This window comes from Pseudoliparis swirei, chromosome 5, assembly GCF_029220125.1.
Source record: "Pseudoliparis swirei isolate HS2019 ecotype Mariana Trench chromosome 5, NWPU_hadal_v1, whole genome shotgun sequence".
In the NCBI taxonomy this organism is placed as follows: domain Eukaryota; kingdom Metazoa; phylum Chordata; class Actinopteri; order Perciformes; family Liparidae; genus Pseudoliparis; species Pseudoliparis swirei.
In genome coordinates, this window is record NC_079392.1 from 23,270,868 (window position 1) to 23,290,914 (window position 20,047).

Consider the following 20,047-nt stretch of genomic DNA (forward strand, 5'->3'; position numbering starts at 1 on the left):
GAAACCCCTCCATCCAATCGCTGCCTCCGATTAACCGTTAACGTGACGCGGTCCTCATGAGCCCGGACAAAGTGCAACACACACTCAGCAGGACACGGAGAGGCTCGTCTTCAGGCTGCTGCTCCAGAGGGACGTGTCGATAGGAACTCACTGTTGATTTGTGTTATTAGTTATTTATAAATGATGTGGATCTGCATGCTTTAAGGTAGTTAAGATGACGTCGCTGGAGCTTTACAGTAAGGTAAGACTGACATGAATGTTTTCTTTCTTTTTATAATGTCATCATTTTCTCATGCCGGGCCTGCTAATTGTAGGCCATAGAAAGAAGAGTAATAATTAGAATTTGTTTGTAAATATGTATATATTTTTACATATTTATATATAAAACAAATGATTACCATATTGATAATATGCACATTGTGGTGTTTGTATGTCTGGTATGTGTGTGTGTCAGTCTTTCCCAGTCATGCTAATCTTCCTCCTAAATATGTTTTAAGTGTCAAAATATTTTCCTTTACTGGTTTTTCAGCCAATATGTTACAGTTAATAAAAGATTGTATGTGATAAATTCTCCCAAAACCTGAAAAAGAGGGTTAGAAAATGTCTGTAAACCTGGTGCTCATATATTTTATAACATTTTAATACATTGTGTGGATTTCTTTTGTAAAATGGACAAATTAATAGGCAAAGTTTATATTTTATAAGTATGTAATGGCTAATCTGTGCAGGCACTTTAGAGTAGGATGACCGGTGTTAATTTTTAACACTGTTTAGGAGCCTTTTATGTTGATTGGGGACACTTATCTTGTCTGGGTGGGGCCAGGAAGTGTTCCATGTACCTGAAGAGTGTCCGTACAGAAAATAGAATATCAAGCAATTCATACATCTCCTTTCCTGGACTCCAAAGTATCTCCTTTTCTCGATATTTTTCAATCAAATCTGCTTCCTTGCTAGGGAGCAAGTGTGTGGATTCCTGACCCGGATGCAGTTTGGGTGTCCGGCCTGCTCCTTCGGGACTACGATCCTGGGGAGAAGCATCTCCTGCTCCAGCTCTCCGATGGAACGGTGAGGCATGCACTTACCCGTTATATTACCCAGAAATCCCTGCTCTAGTATTGTCCTCATCAAATAGGACAGTCCCATGCTCCAGTGTCTGAACTTCCTTCTCCATCGGTAGGAGGCCCAATACCCGGTGGCGTCCCCCTCTGATCTCCCACCGTTGGGCAACCCCGACATCCTGGAGGGGGAGAATGATCTGACGGCTCTGAGCTTCCTCCATGAAGCTGCGGTGTTGCACAACCTGCGCGTTCGATTCCTGGACTACAGCAGCATCTACACGTACTGTGGTAAACACGACGGCACACACACCGGGGAGGTTTCAGCAATTCTAACCGAAACGGAGATGATCGTCTCACTAAAAGCGGGACGTGATTCGTGATGGAAGGAAGTTCTGATTTGTGTTGGCACAGTGCCACTAACAGTCAGCTCCCGTGTGCTTCCGTCTGTATGATTACAGCTCATATTGTCAGATTATATCACAGGAGGTCAAAGGTTGAGACGGGAAGGAAACTCCCTCGCTGACACCTGTTAGGAAGATGTGATGACATATTTTATGGTATTAAGATAATGCAATGTTTTTCAAAAGTCTCGCTCCCCATTTTTAGTATACATTCAATTTGAGTAGTTTTATCATGACAGTTCTACAGTTTATGACCCTTAAATATAGTTAAAATGATTAAGGTTCTTCATGTTCTTGGTAAAAAAAATAAATAAACTCTTTAGATTTAGATTTGCTCTAAATGCTGAATTTTATTTCATGTATAATTAAAAAATGTCATGAAATGGCTTTTGCATAACATTTAATGTCCTTCATCTTTCTCATAAAGGATGCGTCCTGTGAATATCCTCAAAGTCTCGTGCTGACTCTTCCCCCCCGCCCCTCCAGGTATTGTGTTGGTGGCCATCAATCCCTACGACCAGCTGCCCATATACGGAGAGGAGGTGATCGACGCTTACAGCGGCCAGGACACGGCCGACATGGAGCCCCACATCTTTTCTGTGGCGGAGGAAGCCTACCGCACGATGACCAGGTCAGAGGTGAAAGGCTAGAGGTCACGCTATGTCAAGCGGGAACCTTTGAGAGATGCAACATAAACCATGCAGACACATAAGGTTAATTACATCATGTAAGCGTGTGGAAAAAAAACTTCGATTAGAATATTTCCGTTCTTGCTCATGCACCATCGTCACTGTTAGGGTTTTGATGGTCACGCCTACTGTGTGAATAGGGAGGAGAAGAACCAGTCCATCATCATCAGTGGAGAGTCTGGCTCGGGGAAAACGGTCTCGGCCAAATTCACCATGCGATACTTTGCTGTGGTTGGGGGAGCCTCGCAGCAGACCAGCGTTGAGGACAGGGTCCTGGCCTCCAACCCCATTATGGAGGTGATGGATGGTTGAACAGAGTGATCACTTATTGATGATTTTCCCATCAATTATGGTTTTTCCTTTTCCTTTTTTTGTTTGTTACACATACATAAAACATTTCCTTTTTCCCACAGTCTATCGGGAACGCCAAAACCACTCGAAATGACAACAGCAGTCGTTTTGGGAAGTACATCGAGATCGGCTTCGGCAGAAAAGGGGACATCATTGGGGCAAACATGAGGACGTATCTACTGGAGAAGTCTCGGGTTGTCTTCCAAGTAAGCTCTTCAGTCACCGTGACGCTCGTGCACAAAAGAATCCTTTTGTTTTATGATGCATCTTTTCATGATTATCGTCTTTATGTTCATGTGCATGTAAGGCGTCAGCAGAGAGGAACTACCACATCTTCTACCAGCTGTGTGCTTCCAGAGAGTTGCCTGAAATGAGATCCCTAAAACTAGGTGAGACTTAACCACAGCATGATCTCAAAATATGACCATGTCCATTTTCTGTGTCCTTATATATATATATATAAATATATATATAAATATTTTTATATCTATAAATATATATATACTGTATATTTATTTATATCTTTCATTATATTTATATATATTAATTTATATATTTATATATATTAATTTATATATATTCATTTTTATATATATATATATATTTACATATATATTTATATATATATATATTTATATATATATATATATTTGTATATATACAGGACTGTCTCAGAAAATTAGAATATTGTGATAAAAAGTTTTTTTTTTTTAATGCAATTAAAAAAAAAAAAAATGCATTCTGGATTCATTACAAATCAACAAATGAATATTTGCAAGCCTTTTTTATTAATTTAATATTTTGATACATAAAGCTTAGAAAACTCTAAAATCCTATCTCATAAAATTTTAATATTTCCTCAGACCAAGTAAAAAGATTTATAACAGCTGAGTGTTTGTCAAGGCTCAGGAAACCCTTGCAGGTGTTTCGAGTTAATTAGACAATTCAAGTGATTTGTTTAATACCCTACTAGTATACTTTTCATGATATTCTAATATTTAGAGATAGGATATTGAGTTTTCTAGCTGTAAAGCTATAATCAGCAATAAATCAGAATAAAAGGCTTGCAATATTTCAGTTGATTTGTAATGAATCCAGAATGCATGACATTTTTTTTTTTTTTAAAAGAAAAACAAAAGAACTTCATCACAATATTCTAATTTTCTGAGACAGTCCTGTATATACATATAATGTTATATTAATATTGTTAAATGCAGTGTGAGTGTGCTTTGTGTGTTTCCCACAGACTCACCTGAGCATTTCCGCTACACCAGCCAGGGAGGAGAGATGCAGATTCCTGGTACTGATGACATATCGGACCTGGAGCGCACGCGCAATGCTTTCACCACCCTAGGTAGGATTACACATGGTAATATGTTTTTGTAATCGAATCATGTCGGTTGATTATGAAGATAACGCAAACATTGTTGTGGGGGTATTTGTTATAATTGCAGGTGTGAGGCCTGACCAGCAGATGGAGATCTTCACGATCCTGTCGGCTGTTCTGCACCTGGGAAACATCAACATCCAAGCCAGTGGGAGAAACTCTGACCGGAGTTACATTGATGTAAGCCATGTGTTTATGTGTCCTCTCGCCTGGAGGGCTTTAGTTATTCTACAGACCCCCCCTCCCCCTTAACTGTTTTACCGTTCCTTCTTCCAGTTCACATGACTGGTCCACCTGAAGCCTTTTTTAAAATGTTTTATTCCAGGCAGATGACCGACCTCTGGCTGTCTTCTCCAAGCTGTTAGGAGTCGAAGGGCCTCAGATGGCCCACTGGCTGTGTAATCGCAGGCTGGCTGTAGGGGGAGAGTTGCTGGTCAAGCCCGTGTCCGGCCAACAGGCCCTAGAAGCCAGAGATGCGCTGGCCAAGCATATCTACGGCCAGCTGTTTACCTGGACTGTCCAGAGGCTGAACTCTGCTCTGCGCACACAGAGGGGACCGGCCAAATCCTTTATAGGGGTCCTGGACATCTACGGGTGAGTGACACCGGATACAAGTGGTTTTTAGTGCTACTGGAGTTTCCCAAAGTTGGACTGACGTGTCTTCCTTCTCTCTCCTCCAGGTTTGAGACCTTTGACCGGAACAGTTTCGAGCAGTTCTGCATAAATTATGCGAATGAAAAACTGCAACAGCAGTTCAACAGGGTAAGTCACGTGACGTGAAGACACGTCTCCAACCAGATGTCATGGACTTGCATGTGTCCGTAGCCAAATTCTTCTTCTTACACACTTTGGGGGAATCGTCCCTAAATAATTTCAATGGCTGTCTTGTTTTTAGTTTTTGCAGAGTTTTTCTTTCCTACAATTTCGTCCAAAATCCCCATTATATTGTTCAGATGTTAGGGAAGAAATGTTTGTTTTCCTCATAGCTACAACATGCAGTGGGAAGTATTTCTCTTGACTTCTCTGTTGTGAAGGAAACAAGCCCAGACTGTCTCACTCTGTCAACCGGTTTCTTAGCTTCAGACTCCATGCGTCTATTTTTTTAACGTTTATTTTTCCCCCTCTTCATTTTGAAGTTTAATATTTTTGCATTTCCGCAGCATGTGTTCCACTTGGAGCAGGAGGAGTACGTCCGCGAGGAGCTGGCCTGGAGCCGGATTGAGTTCAGTGATAATCAGCAGTGCATCGATCTCCTCGAGGGACATCTGGGCCTCTTTGATCTGTTAGACGAGGAGTGCAGGGTCAGTCTCCCTCTCTTACCCCCCCTTTCATTGTCTTTTTGTTGGCCTTATTTTGATCTGGCTCTAGTGTTTCCTCTCTCTGTCTCACACACACACGGATTAATCTTCACAACCGTGAACATATTCGCTGTTATTTTAAGCATTTATGGGTCTTTCTTAGATTCTTTTAACTCTGTGCTTTTAGTGATAATTTCCCACAGCTCTAAGTCTCCGTCATGATTGTCTGTGTTTCTCATCAGATGCCCAAAGGTTCCGATGAGAGCTACGTGCGGAAGCTGTACGACCAGCACCTGACGAGCAAGAGACACCCTCACTTCCAGAAACCTCGCATGTCCAACAGCGCCTTTGTCGTTCTGCACTTCGCCGACACGGTGAGCGGCGAGGGCCGACACGCAGAAACCTGTAGTTTAATAACAGGTGATGAAATGTTATTACCTTCGCATTGAAAATGCGGAAGGTAATGTTTTGATCGCCGCGTATTTATTTGTATGCGTGTTATTCGCCGAACTCAAAAAGTATGAAATTTGGTGGGATGATTGGTTATTATCCGGGGACCATTTGATTAGATTTTGGGATCGATCGAGTCAAAGGTCAAGGTCAAGGTCATGAAAAGGTCGAAATCTTCTTGAATCGCATGAAATTTGGTGGGATGTTTGGTTATTATCCGGGGACCATTTGATTAGATTTTGGGATCAATCGGGTCAAAGGTCAAGGCCATGGAAAGGTCAAAATCTTCTTTTTACCATAGCACGGTCAATTTTTATCCAATTGGCATGCAACTAATGCCAAAATGTTCATAATGCAATGCCCAATCTTGTGATATGCGAAGGTATGCGCTCTACCGAGTGCCCATTCTAGTTATTATTATTACTACAGTTTTCTCTTTTCTCCTCAGGTGCAATATGAATGCGATGGCTTTTTAGGCAAGAATCGAGATACAGTCTTTGAGGAGCTCATCAACATCCTCAAAGCCAGTCAGGTAGGTACGTGCTGCAGATCGGGGTTTCATTTAGTGCGTGTGTGTGTGTCTCCTGGAATCACTAACGTGTGTGTGTCTGTGTGCGTCAGTCTGAGCTGGTGGCTGAGTTGTTCCAGCAGCAGGGAACCGTTCCCTCCGTGGCTGATGGAAGCATTCGCTCGGGGAAAAGAGCCGCCAGAGAGCACAAGCTGACGGTGGGCATCCAGGTGAGCTGCTGTTGCCGCGGCGACGCTCTCCTCTCTTCGCTCGCGGTGCGGCGACGCCGTCTGTAACGCTGCGTTTTGCGGTGGCTTTGTCAGTTCCGTCAGTCCTTACAGATGCTGATGGACGCTCTGAACGACACCACGCCGCACTACGTCCGCTGTATTAAACCCAACGACCTCAAAGAAGCTTTCGTGTACGCTTTTTTTGTTGTCTTCACACAGTTAAATGTTCGTGCATTTTATTTACACCTGTGTGTGTGTGTGTGCAACAAGCAGCCTCACCGCCTCGCTTCCTTAGGTTCGACCCCCGGAGGACGGTCCAGCAGTTGAGAGCTTGTGGGGTGCTGGAGACGATTCGCATCAGTGCTGCGGGTTTTCCATCCAGGTACCGAGCGCTCCCTCGACATCCATCTCGCTCTCTGTAGAGTAAGAGAATTTAAAGACGATGCCAGAGTTTTGATAGCTACAGCCATTTGTGGTTAATAGATCATTAACTGCAAATGATGTGTACCGTGCATGAAATGAGGCCTTGGATTCATTGCCTCCCTTTAAGCATTTGTTTAAATTTTGTGTTTTTATGGTATAAAATGTACTTTACATTTTTTTTCGAGGTATAAAACATGTTTGAGATGGATAATGTATAACAACGGCAATTTAATTTTCTTTATATATTCACTAAAGTGTTGGCCAGTGTAAAGCATCTTAAAGGACGCCCCTGAACTCTCAACCAATGAACAAACATGGATGTTGAGAAAAGAGTCATGTCGATTTTGTTGTTGCATTAAACACTTTTTTAAGCCTCAGATGTCCAAGTTGCATCGAACATACCCAAAAGACATCGAAACAATCCCTGATGGGTGATTATGTTACCAAATGATGAGAGCATACCATGGTGTAAATGTTCATTAATGTCATATATGTCTCTTTAAATGTTTAATAATGTCATATATGTCTCTTTAACCCTCCTGTTACCTTTCGGGTCAATTTGACTCCATTCAATGTTTAATGTCGGTGTTCTTTGGGGTCAATTTGACCCCAGGCTGTTTTTCACTGTGTCAAACATATAAGAAATATCAACTTTTTTATTTATTTAAAGGGCTATTTAGGTAGTCAACAAACAAACATAAAGTACCTCACACTTAAACTTGGGAAGCAATATTAATTCAAATAATTTTCTGGAGGTTTTAATTACTGGGGTCAAATTGACCCCGAGGGTAAAATATGTTCGTAAATGTAAAGGTAACAGGAGGGTTAAATGTTTAATAATGTCATATATGTCTCTTTAAATGTTTAATAATGTCATGTATGTCTCTTTAAATGTTTAATAATGTCATATATGTCTCTTTAAATGTTTAAACATGTAATATATATCTCTTTATCATTGCTTGTTTCATTTTCATCGCTGGAGTCAAATTATGTCAAATTAATTTAAAAAAGACGCAAACGATCTTCCCGGATCGCTCTTTCTTTGTTTCCAGGTGGACGTACGAGGAGTTCTTCAGCAGGTACCGTCTCCTGCTTCGCGGTGCCCAGGGTCAGGAGCGGTCCCAGGCCTCGTGCAGACGAGTCCTGCCTCAGCTCATCCCAGACCCCGACCAGTACTGCTTTGGAAAGACCAAAGTGTTTTTCCGGGCCGGTCAGGTGGCTTTCCTGGAGCGGCTGAGAGCCGAGAGGCTGCGGCTGGCTGCTGCGGTCATCCAGAGCCGGGTCAGAGGCTGGCTGGCCCGGGTCAAATACTCCAGGATCTGCTGGGCAACTCTCACCATGCAGAGACACTGCAGAGGAGCTCTGGCCAGACGGTAAGCAGGACAGAAACACACGTGTGTCTGAGATATGAATACATTTCTTTTTATATACAAGTTGTTGCAATACAACATTTATGCATTTCCAAGTTTACCCAAATTGTGGCATTTTATTTCTCAAGAGAAACAGACCTGTTTGGTGAATTGAATGATCTATATTTACCTTCGCATTGAAAATGCGGAAGGTAATGTATTGATCGCCGTGTATTTATTTATTTATTTATTTGTATGCGTGTTACTCGCATAACTCAAAAAGTATTAAACCGAATCGCATGAAATTTGGTGGGATGATTGGTTATTATCCGGGGACCATTTGATTAGATTTTGGGATCGATCGGGTCAAAGGTCAAGGTCATGAAAAGGTCAACATCTTCTTGAATCGCATGAAATTTGGTGGGATGATTGGTTATTATCCGGGGACCATTTGATTAGATTTTGGGATTGATCGGGTCAAAGGTCAAGGTCATGAAAAGGTCAAAATCTTCTTTTTACCATAGCGTGGTCAATTTTTATCCAATTGGCATGCAACTAATGCCAACATGTTCATAATTCAATGCCCAATCTTTTGATATGCGAAGGTATGCGCTCTACCGAGTGCCCGTTCTAGTTTTATACATATATTAATCATTTATTCAGTATCGCTAATGAAGCCAGGTGGATGTTTTAAACTACTATGTTTATAACACTGCGCAACATTCTGTGGAAATTCTGAGGACTATCTCCACATCTGTTATCTTTCAATATTTCGTGGCATCGTCATCAACCCCCAACTCAAACAGACATTGCCTTTTTTTAACCTTTTTTTTAAAGTGGATATTCTGCACTTGAACGTCTCCTTTGCCCTTTTTGGCTGCAGACTGGTCCTGAGGCTGCGCTACACCAAGGCCGCCGTCGTCATCCAGAAGACTTACCGCATGGTGGCGGTGAGACGGATGTTCCTCGTGATCCGACAGGCCACCGTCACCATCCAGGCCTTCACCAGGGGCACGGCGGCACGCCGGAGACACCGACTGGTCAGAGACACGTTTTCCTCCCACGATGCTCCGTCTGGACGCTACATCCATTATGACGCGTGAGTTATGAGTTATCGGACTGACCCACCCCCCCCCACTCTGCCTCCTCAGTTGGTGGCGCAGCGGGCTGCGGTGGTGCTTCAGGCCAGAGTGCGCGGGTGGCTGGCCCGGCGGTCGTACCGGCGAGTGCGCGCGGCGGTGGTATTCGTGCAGTGCTGCGCGCGCCGCCGGGCCGCCAGGAGGGAGCTGATGACGCTGAAGACCGAGGCGCGCTCGGTGGAGCGGTTCAAGGAGCTCAACAAGGGCATGGAGGTCAAACTGATGCAGCTGCAGTTGAGAGCAGACCAAGAGGTGGGTGGGGTGGGGGGGGGGGGGTGTTGAATCATGGGATCTGACGTCATTATTCACACCATAACGCTGTGTGTGTGTGTGTGTGTGTGTGTGTTCCTCCAGGCCAGGGACGGTGCGGCTTTGAAGGAGACCCTGCATGCAGAGCGAGGGGCCACCAGCGCCGAGCTGGAGGCTCTGAGGGCCACGGTACAGAAACTAGAGAGCCGCAAACGGGAGACGCCTCCGCCCGGCCCCGTCATCAGCCAGAAGGAGGCGGAGGAAAGGAAGAAGGCGGAGGAGAAAGCTGCCCAGGAGATCCTCCAGCTCACGCAGGTCGGTCCGCCGACCCACGCTCGACACTCTGCTGGTGACCGGTCACTATTCACCGTTGTTAACGAGACGAGTTCATTTTGATACGCAGACGTTTTGATTGTTTATCCTCATTCTCTCGTCATGTTTTAGGAGTTGCAGGCCATGCAGAGAGAAAAGGAGAGTGTTTGCAAAGAGAGAGAGGATCTCTCCGCTCGTTTGTTTGAACAAGAAAAGGCACAAGAAGGTACGCTCTACTCACTCTACACTCATTAGCCTCATGGGTCTTCTTTCTCTGTGTTTTTTTTAATTGTCCTTGTGTGTGTGTGTGTGGACAGAGTGTGTGCACCAGGCTGTGTCTCAGGCGAGTGCAGGTCTGAGGGCGGAGCTGGATGAGGAGAGGAGGAAGTACCAGGGTCTCCTGAGAGAGTTCACCAGACTGGAGCAACGATACGACAACCTCCGGGAGATGAGTCTGCTCACGGAGGTTTCACCTCTTTTTTTAATACTTTTTCGGAAAAAAATACTATTTTGGGTCTGAAACTCCCATCTTGGTCGCTGAGGGTCTCGTTCCTCCTCTCGCTGCAGCGCGCCAAGGGCCACCGGAGGACGGACTCCACCCAGAGTCTGAGCTGGGAGCCTCTCTCTCCCACCGGCCCCGCTCCGCTGTCGCCCCAGTCTCTCACCCCGCTCCAATTCTCGCCCTTCCCGGCCGCCTCCCCTCACCCGGAGGAGGAGGTGCGCAGGGTCAGCGTGACGTCTCCCTCCGCCGAGAGGAGGGTCTCGGTGTGGAGCCTCGAAACGCCAATGGTGTGAGGGAACGTCTCGAAACCTTTGAGTTCTTTTGAGCCTTTCGATCTGCAGCAAACACAATCTCATCAGGATAGCACGCCGTGTTTTACGCTTGCATTGACAGGACCAGTTGATGGAGATGATGGACGTGACCAGAGACCCGGCCGTGAAGATGAGAGGAGAGGACCTGTCCCACGCTTACGACGCCGTGCGAGTGGCCAACAAGTCAGTCGTGTGTCAACTCGCTTCCCCCTTCAAATTCATGCTGTCATTTATATTGAGTAGGGCGGGGGGACTCTGTGAACTCTGTGGTCATGTCTCTGCTTGTCTGTGTCAGGTTTCTGGAGAGCCAGTTGCGTAACCAGTGCAGTCAGACGGAGGAGGAGCTGGAGGCTCTGAGGTGCCAACTTAGTCAAGCGATCTTTGGTTCTTCCTCCGCGGCACAGCAACAGGTATCAGGCTGGGGGAAGGCCGCCATGGAGGATTCTGAGGAAAGGCTGTTTTATGGATTGAAACAAATGGTCCCGATGGTCCCAATTGTCTTTGTTTCTGCACATAAAAGTCCCTTTTTACCTTATTCCTGATAACATAAGAGCCAGTGGATTCTGGCTGCTTGCAATCGTCATGAAACGCTTGAGCTTTTTCTACGGAAAGTCCGTTCGGAGCCACGAATCCTGAAAGCGAGTGTGTGTGTGTGTGTGTGTGTGTGTGTGTGTGTGTTTGTGTGTATGTGGAGGAGCTGCACGGACTACTGGAGGCCAGAGAGCAAGAGTGTGTGAGATTGAGGCGAGAGCTGAAGGAGCTTAAAAGCACAATCTCACTCAGGCGACTCCTGACCCGAGGTGAGATTTCATCGGAAGAATCCAGAGCTTCTGGTTTTGTTTCGCACGTTCAGAATAAAGTGTTTGGTGGTTTTTCTTCATCACTGGAAAAACCTTTGTGAAAAATAAACATGAAAAACCGAAACGTAAACACTGATTATTAGAGAAATATCAGAGAGAGCAAAAGTTCATATAAATAAAAGAAATGCCTTCCGTCTGTTGACTTTTTCCACTCTGCCATTTAATTCATGAACTTGAGTACAACATATTAAGGAAAGGCAGGTTTTTTTCTTATAGCATATTTCAGCAACAAGGTACTTCATTAGAAGCTTTGAGACAGAGTGCAAAAGTAACATATTGTAAAAGGACATTCAAATACATTTTAAAACAGTCATTAAATTGCTTATATGATAATAAAACAGGCTAAATAGAGTAAGACGGGTATAGAATGCAGGAATAAATGTAAGAGCGCATAGTAAGAAATTATTTCATAATAGAAATCTTGATTTAAAAGAAGTGAGAGTTGCAGCTGAAGATATTTGGTGCATAGAAACTGAACGCCGCTTCTCCATCTTTAGTTTAGATAGTTTCTGATGGTTCATAAGGTGGCGGAAAAAATCCTAAATGTATTTTGTCGCTTAACCATTTAATGCTGTTATAACCATATTTTGAGTTAAATTTGTTCGTATTTAATTGTATTTTAGTACAAACCTTCCGATTATTCTCTCTTCCCGTGCGTCGCCGTAGCTCTTTGCTGTTGTTTCAGTGCTTTGTGTTGGCGCTCTCGTCAGTTTTCAGCCCGGAGACGTCCTCCTGCCCGAAGCCGGCAGCGGTCACCGGTTTGCTGGAATGTCGGAAGAGAGACGAAGCCAAGCTGCTCAAGAACCTCATCACAGGCGAGGAGAACGTCACACACACCGTAGTCACGTTTAACAATAATAATAATAATATATTAGATGTACACTACCGTTCAAAAGTTTGGGGTCATCCAGACAATTTTGTGTCTTCCATGAAAACTCACTTTTATTTATCAAATGAATTGAAAATTGAATAGAAAATATAGTCAAGACATTGACAAGGTTAGAAATAATGATTAATATTTGAAGTATTAATTTTGTTCTACAAACTTCAAGCTCAAAGGAAGGCCAGTTGTATAGCTTACATCACCAGCATAACTGTTTTCAGCTGTGCTAACATAATTGCACAAGGGTTTTCTAATCAGATATTAGTCTTCTAACTTTGACCTGGTGAACAATATGTTTACAGGGAACCTTCTGCAGGTCTCTAACTCAACTCAACTTTATTCATATAGCACTTTTCAGACCATCATGCAGGCCAACGTTCTTCACAGCAATAGATCTAATATTACAAGACTTAAAATGACAAAATAGTATACAAACTAAATGTAAGACTTAAAAGCTAAGCTTAATGTTTCTTAGTGAGCAGAGGGGTGCAGTCCTTCAGATTGTCACGCAGTAGAATAAAACATATAATAACCCTAATGAATCAAAAATATAATAAACTAATAATAGATACATATGGTAAATCAAAAAACAGATAACAGTGCTCTAAAACAAGTATATATTTTAAAATAAAAGTGGCAAAGTGTATTTTAATAAAAGAAAAGATGCGTTACCTGATATTGACTTTGTCAGTAAACTGATATTTTCAGCTGACTTTTTGTGGATATCAGATTGTTCAAAAAGAACTGTACCAAAGAGGTAGTTTGCTAATGTCATTAGAGGTTTTTTTGGTTGCTTTATTTAAAAGCAACATCAAAACGTGCCAACATAATCTGCGTTGGTTTGTTCCAGGGACGTCGGCTCTTTATTATACAATAAACATATTAAACACGAGTATTTACTGAAGTGACGTCATCGTGTCCGACACACATCTCTAAGGGGATTCTCTAAATGCTTTAGAAACAGAATGAACTCTTCTCCAGCTGATATGACCTATGACTCTCTCTCCGTCCGCGGTCCAGACCTCCGTGTCGACGGCGCCCTGTCTCTGCCTCCCGGCCTCGCCGCCAGCGTGCTCTTCCTGTGTGTCCGTCAGGCCGACTGCAGCGGAGACCAGGCGCTGGCTCGCTCGCTGAGCAGCGCCGCCGTCACCGCGATGAAGGCCGCTCTAAAGGTAACCGCCAGTTCCCCGTGGCGCCATATGGCCGAGGTTCAATGTGTGAGGCCGGAGCTTCGACAACTGACTTTTTGTTTGTTTTGTCCAACAACTTGGCCCCCGAGGACAAAGTAAACCACATCTCTCTCACACACACGCGAACGTAATTGCACGGGTACATTTTGTTCATCTCCCAAGTGCCAATATTGAATCTTTATTCATCCCATCTGTCCCTGCAGAAGCATAGTAACGATGTCGATATGACCGCTCTGTGGCTGAAAAACACCTGTCTGCTGCACGACCTGTTGACCCAGCACTCCCCAAAACAGGTAGGACGCACCTGTATTTATTATTTATTATCCAGCACACACCGTCTCTGATTCATTACTTATGCATTACTCAGCACTTTACTTTGTTTACCCCCTGTGTATTTAGTATTAGTATTAGTATTTAGTTTTGTGTTTTATATTTATTTTCATTGATGCTCTGATGTGCACCGCTGCTTTGATTTTGAAATGTCCCCACTGTGGAACGAATAAAGCAATATATCATATCATATCATATTAACAGACCATAATCCGTGTAGTAGTCGTGCATTACGGTGGATCGATTGCTTTTCAGACCCTCGACTCAGACGAAGTGGTTCCCCTGACAGCTGATCTGAGCGACTTGATCCGCGCCCTGAGTGACCTCTGCATCCAGGCCTATCAGCAGCTCCTCTCCATCACTGAGCAACGTCTGCAAAACATCATAGGTACTATAATCGAGACGCTACGGATGCTATTCACGCTCCTCCTTCCACTGCTCCTCTAATCTGACCCCCGTGCTCCCGCTCTCTCTCCCCTCAGTGCCCGCTCTGTTGGAGAGCGAGACCATCCCGGGGCTGTCTGGCTCGGCGGGGAAGTTGGGCACGTCCAGAAAGCGAGCGGGGTCGGACTCCAGGACCGCGGGAGCCGTAGCTCCGACTCTGGCGGCGGTGCTGAGGGAGCTGGGGGCCCTTCACACCGCTTTGTCCCGGCAGGATCTGGCCCCGACGCTGATGGCGCAGGCCTTCAACCAGCTCACCTTCCTCATCTCCAACTCGGCTTTTAACAGCCTCCTGCTGAGGAAAGACATGTGCTGCTGGAGCCGTGGCATGCAAATACGGTACGTTAATTTATATATGGCCCAGAATCACACATTAGTCTCAGAGGGCTTTACATTTTATTTACATCATATATTTTTTTAGATGATTTGTTGATTTACCTTGATTGGATAGTTGATACTGAGAGGGAACTATGGAATGAGCTCTACACAATATATACTATGACATTTTTTATGGCATAATATATTATACATTTTGATGGCATACTTTATTGTAATTTGAGTTGCATTTTTTATGATATATTACCTTTTATTATTTTTATGACATACTGTATGACTGTTATGGAATTTCTTTACATGTTTTACTTTTCTTATATTGCCATGACATACTTTAGCATTACTTTTTATGACATACTATAATGTACTATACTGCATCCCTTCTGGTGAAAGAGCACACTATAATTATTTACAGTAAGTCATAAAAGTTATAGTAAAATATGGGTAACACTTTATAATAACTGCACGCTCTGAAGCATTAGTTAAGTTTGAGTAAACAATAAATTAATCATTAATAAAGCATTGTTCAACACTATAAATGATGGATTCAAGTATTATCGCAGTTATTATAAAGTATTACCGCAGTCGATAACTGCAGGCTATGAAGCATTATATAATACTTTATTTAGAAATGGTGAATCCATCATTTATATCTATTTTTTTTTTTTAAATCTCAGTCTTCATTTCATGCTGTAAACCCACAAAAGGTTTGATCTGTAAAACACTTCAGATTATTGAATATCGGCCTTTGTTATTCTTTTCATTCAGCTACAACGTGAGTCTTCTGGAGGAGTGGCTGCGGAGCCGCGGCCTGCAGACAGGGGGCGCTGTGGCCACACTGGAGCACCTCATCCAGGCAGTGCAGCTGCTGCAAGCCGGGAAAAAGACCGAGTCGGACGCGCGGGCCCTCGTTCAGACCTGCACTGCCCTGTCCAGCCAGCAGGTGGGGCTCTATCTGCATCCGGCTTGAAGAAGCGACACATATATATATATATATATATACATACACATATATACATTTACATATATATATATGTGTATGTATATATATGTATGTATATATATATGTATATATAATATATATGTATATATATATATATGTAAATGTGTATATATATATGCGTATATATGTTTATGTGTATATATATATGTGTATGTATGTGTATATATATATATATACATGTATATATATGTGTATGTATATATAATATATATATGTGTGTATATATATATATGTGTATGTATATATAATATATATATGTGTATGTATATATACATATATATGTGTATATATATGTATATATACACTTATATTTATATATATGTTTATGTATATGTATTTGTATATAACTTTGTTTGTGTGTGTTTTGTAGATTGTGAAGATCCTGACCCTCTACACTCCCCACAGTGACCTTGATGAAAGGGTCACAGTGAATTTCATCCGTAGTGTCCAGGTACTGTACCGTCCCACACGGGCTTCATGTGTACACTTTAAAGACGCGTGTCTGATGCGAGGGGTCTCTCCTCTCCTAGGGGCTCCTCAAGGGCCGCTGTGACGGCCAGCCTCCGCAGCTCCTCATGGACGTGAGGCGAGTGTTTCCAGTCACGTTTTCATACTCGCCGCCCGCCGTCTTCCGAGCCGAGCAGTTAGTCATCCCAGACTCCCTCAAGATCTCCTTTCTCCGCAGAGCTTAGAACAGGATGCTGTTCAGAGCAGATCTATTCATGTTCTAGCAGATTTGATTCCCCGACCTAATGAATTTAGTCATTTTTAATTTAAATAACTTCATGGTTGTGAATTTTTTTTTTTTGGCAGCACTAAATTGTTTAACCTATTAATTTTCAGTGGATTAGTCTGTGCACGGATGCAGCTATATCATATATATTTGATAAAACAAGACTTTTTTTTCTCCATATTTTATTGGAAGCAGAAACACACGGAGACTGCAGCGCCAGTCACCTCAACCCCGATAAGTACAACCAGAATTTTAAAAAACGCCAACAAATTAGAAACATCTTTTGTGTATAAAAAAATTCATCATGCGAGTACTTTGTACCACTACACATCATCGTATATTTATATATTCACAAACGTTTGAAAAATAGAAAACAATAATGAAATATCAAAATAAAAGGAGACATCAACTGGCAATCAACATCAAAGAATTATGCGTGCACAAAACATTTTTTTCTTCCTTTTTTGTTGTTTTATTGTTCCCATCATGCTACTTTTTCCTGGAAGTAAAGGACCGGCAGTGTGTCTGCGTGGCCTCGCCACCGACACTCAACAGATCACGCACGTCTGGGTGCTTTTTCATTGTGCTTCTACATTTTATCCCCGTTCATATTTCTGTGTGCAATCCCGTGCATTCAAAATACCCAAACACGCAAAACTGAACCTCTGAATGAGGAGACGTAAGTATCATTGTCAACAGCAATAAATAAAGATTTGTTTTCGTGGCATCACCAGCTATATGGGACACTTGCGTACCCGTTATTTAAAGACGGTGCCGATGTTCCCTTTTTTTATAGAAAAACTTTGTACGCGCCACAGAGCAACATGTTTAGATTAATTAACTGAGTTTTTTTTTATTCGGCTCTTGAATCAAACCCATTAAATGATCAGATTTGTTACAGAGTCCTTGTTGTTCTTCTCCGGTGTTTCCACAGCCTTCTTATATATATATATATATATATATATATATATATATATATATATGTATATATAATATATATGTATGTATGTAATATATAATATATATATATATACATATCTTTCAACAATAGCTACATATCCAGATTGGGCACCCGACTGCCCAGTCACTCAAGAGAGAATATTCAAGTCTACAAAAGAGCAGCAAACCTCACCTCCCATCGGCCGACGTGTGTTTGTTACATCCGAGCTATGTACAACGACAACAATCAGCCTCTCTCTCTTCGTTCCAGAGCAACTGATTCTGTCCATCACGCTGTACAAACACATTCCCGCCTCTAATCAGCTCAGACAAACGCTGCTGATATCAGAATAATCCACAATGTAAACATTTTAAGACTGCTTCAAAAACAACCACTCATCTATATTGGGTGTTTTATAGATTAGATGCATAGAGTTCAGTTCTTACACCTTGTTAAAAAAAAAGGGGGCCTGTTAAATTAGCAATTCTTTACGATCAAGTCCTTTTTGGGGAGAACGTAAAAATATATTAAAAAGAGGCAGAAATAGAAAAAGAAATAAGAAAAACGCCCTGTCATTGAGAAACTTAGATTCTGTTTTCCATACATACATACAAACATATACATAAACCAATCAATCTTTCCTTTCTTAAAAAAAAAAAAAAAGGGCATTCATGAAAATATAATTTGAATTACATGCTGGACAGGCAATAATCAATACAAAACATTTAGTTTCACATAAAATCAACTCTAGAAGATATGAATTTACCTGTGGAATGATTTGAAGCCTTGCTCGGTGTAAATGCGTTATTATGGGTGCATTAAGGACCCTGTGCAAGACCCACGCCGTAGACCCTCGTTTAACATGTCAGACCTCGACATGGTGCGTGTTGGATCTGCAGCAGAGCTCTGACTTCTTCTCGCTATCAGAGATCAAGTCATTCCAGACGGTTCAAACATTGGACATTTAGCCTGAGAGCACGTCGATCTCAGGTTGTTGTGATGTCCTTACATGCAGGTTTTGCATTTGGCAAATTACTTTTCTCTTTTTTTTTTTTAAGAAAAGGAAGTGGCAGTTAAGGTATTCTTCCTCTCCCATCATGCATCTCACACACACCCAGTAGGGGTGCTGTTGGGAATGTTTACAGTAACACGGAAACGACCGTCATAAGATAGAGGACGCTTCCTCCCCATGGAGTAAAAGACACTTGGAAAATCCTCTGAAATCTGAACCCCTCCCCCCTCTGTGTGATGCTCTTTGCTTGCCATGGCTTTTTGTGATTACATTTGCAGGAAGCAGGCAACACGGGCGGCTACGTGAGGTCAACATGAGGTCAACATGAGGTCAACATGAGGTCAACGCCTTACAAACACGCTCGCACATCATGAGCTCCAGATGTGCTCAATACGCAGATTATACATTCACATCTGGACATTCTCACACACACACACACGCATCCTGTATACTCCGATGAACCACAGTGCTTGAGGGCGTGTTTTCATCAGATTCATCTCTCTATACAGTCGCTGCGTAGGAGACGTACAAAACGGGGGTCAACGAGACAGAAGGCATTGTGGGTGTCAGGCAGTGTGCTCTGTTACCGGGTAGACGAGGACATAAAGACGGACAAGGACAGTACGTCCATCGAATAATCCTGGATATATCTTGACATACGTCCTTCATATATTATATACTGTGATGTTTAGAATTATTTAAAAAATAAATAGAATTTGGAATAGAGCGGTGGAGTAAACATTAAACTCTATAGTGCTTTGTTCCCTGCCCGATATCTGGAATGTTTGTGTTGTTGTGGATGGGTCAGCTGGACACTTGGTCCCGTTGTGCTTTGGGCCGGTCTCGGCATTTTTCGGCGATTATCTTTCGGCACTCTTCTCTGAGAGGAAGCCAACAAATATCAAAAGGCTACAAGATATTTCTCACCTCAACCAGTCAAATGAGGTGTGTGCGTGTGTGTGTGTGTGTGTTTTGAATGGCGTGACTCACCTCTACGGACCGAGGGAAGTAAACACATGCTTTATGATTAAACTCTATGTGTTGCTCATCAAAAGGATGGCTCACACTATCCGGAACAATAAAGACACTTGTGCTTTCTGAAGGAAATTAAGTGTCGCGCTGTGTTCTTCCCGACTGGAACGAGTGTGTGTGTGTGTGTGTATACAGCACTGGATGTGTGGTGGCTTTTGGCGTCTTTGTGCTTTTACAACACAGGGCAGTGACTAGCGTCGGGGGGGGGGGGGGGGGGGGGCAGTAGTAGGCGTCTGATTGGGTCCTCTTTAAAAAAATAAAAATAAACCTTGGCGTCTCTTAGCTGCGGCCCTCCTCCGCAGAGCGCTGGTCCGACTTGAGCTTGACGAACTCCTTGGCCACGTCGTCGTTGTTGCGCTGGGAGAGGATGCGCAGCACGGTGAGGCCCGTCTCGTCCATGTGGATGCGTTTGCCCAGCGGCAGCCAGCAGGCGACGCTGCCCTTGGAGGCCATGTCCTTCAGCTGCAGCACCGCCATGCCCACGGTGCGGTCCTCGCGCGCGAAGCAGTAGTCCTTCACGCACACCTGCAGCTCGTAGCACTCGGGGCCCGCCTCGCTACTCAGGGTGCTGCGAGGGGGAGAGGAGAGAGTCTGTTGGGATATTTTTTTTTCTACAACCTCGAAAAAAAAGCG

At 43.2% G+C, this 20,047-nt stretch overlaps 2 protein-coding genes across 2 annotated transcripts in view; one reads left to right on the forward strand and one right to left on the reverse strand.

Moving 5' to 3' along the window:
* The first annotated feature begins 214 nt into the window (after positions 1–214).
* On the forward strand, positions 215–17,326 carry si:dkey-110c1.10 (unconventional myosin-Vb). The gene is made up of 35 exons (XM_056414499.1): positions 215–241; positions 955–1,065; positions 1,178–1,346; positions 1,946–2,090; positions 2,289–2,445; positions 2,562–2,705; positions 2,807–2,888; positions 3,746–3,853; positions 3,954–4,066; positions 4,212–4,480; positions 4,567–4,648; positions 5,047–5,187; positions 5,427–5,558; positions 6,083–6,166; positions 6,256–6,372; positions 6,466–6,563; positions 6,668–6,754; positions 7,848–8,168; positions 9,028–9,184; positions 9,296–9,535; positions 9,638–9,847; positions 9,977–10,070; positions 10,162–10,310; positions 10,412–10,633; positions 10,740–10,840; positions 10,953–11,067; positions 11,352–11,457; positions 12,228–12,332; positions 13,421–13,572; positions 13,794–13,883; positions 14,176–14,308; positions 14,403–14,700; positions 15,463–15,637; positions 16,068–16,148; positions 16,228–17,326. Exons 1-35 carry the CDS (start codon positions 215–217, stop codon positions 16,387–16,389), a joined length of 4,977 nt encoding a protein of 1,658 aa, XP_056270474.1. The 3' UTR covers positions 16,390–17,326.
* Positions 17,327–18,034: 708 nt separating this feature from the next.
* The window catches only part of unc13a (unc-13 homolog A (C. elegans)), a 48,792-nt gene continuing 46,779 nt past the window's right edge, over positions 18,035–20,047 (reverse strand). The window contains exon 41 of the mRNA XM_056414500.1: positions 18,035–19,982. Coding sequence (XP_056270475.1) covers positions 19,694–19,982 — 289 coding nt within the window. The 3' untranslated portion in view covers positions 18,035–19,693. The remainder of the gene's footprint in view (positions 19,983–20,047) is intronic.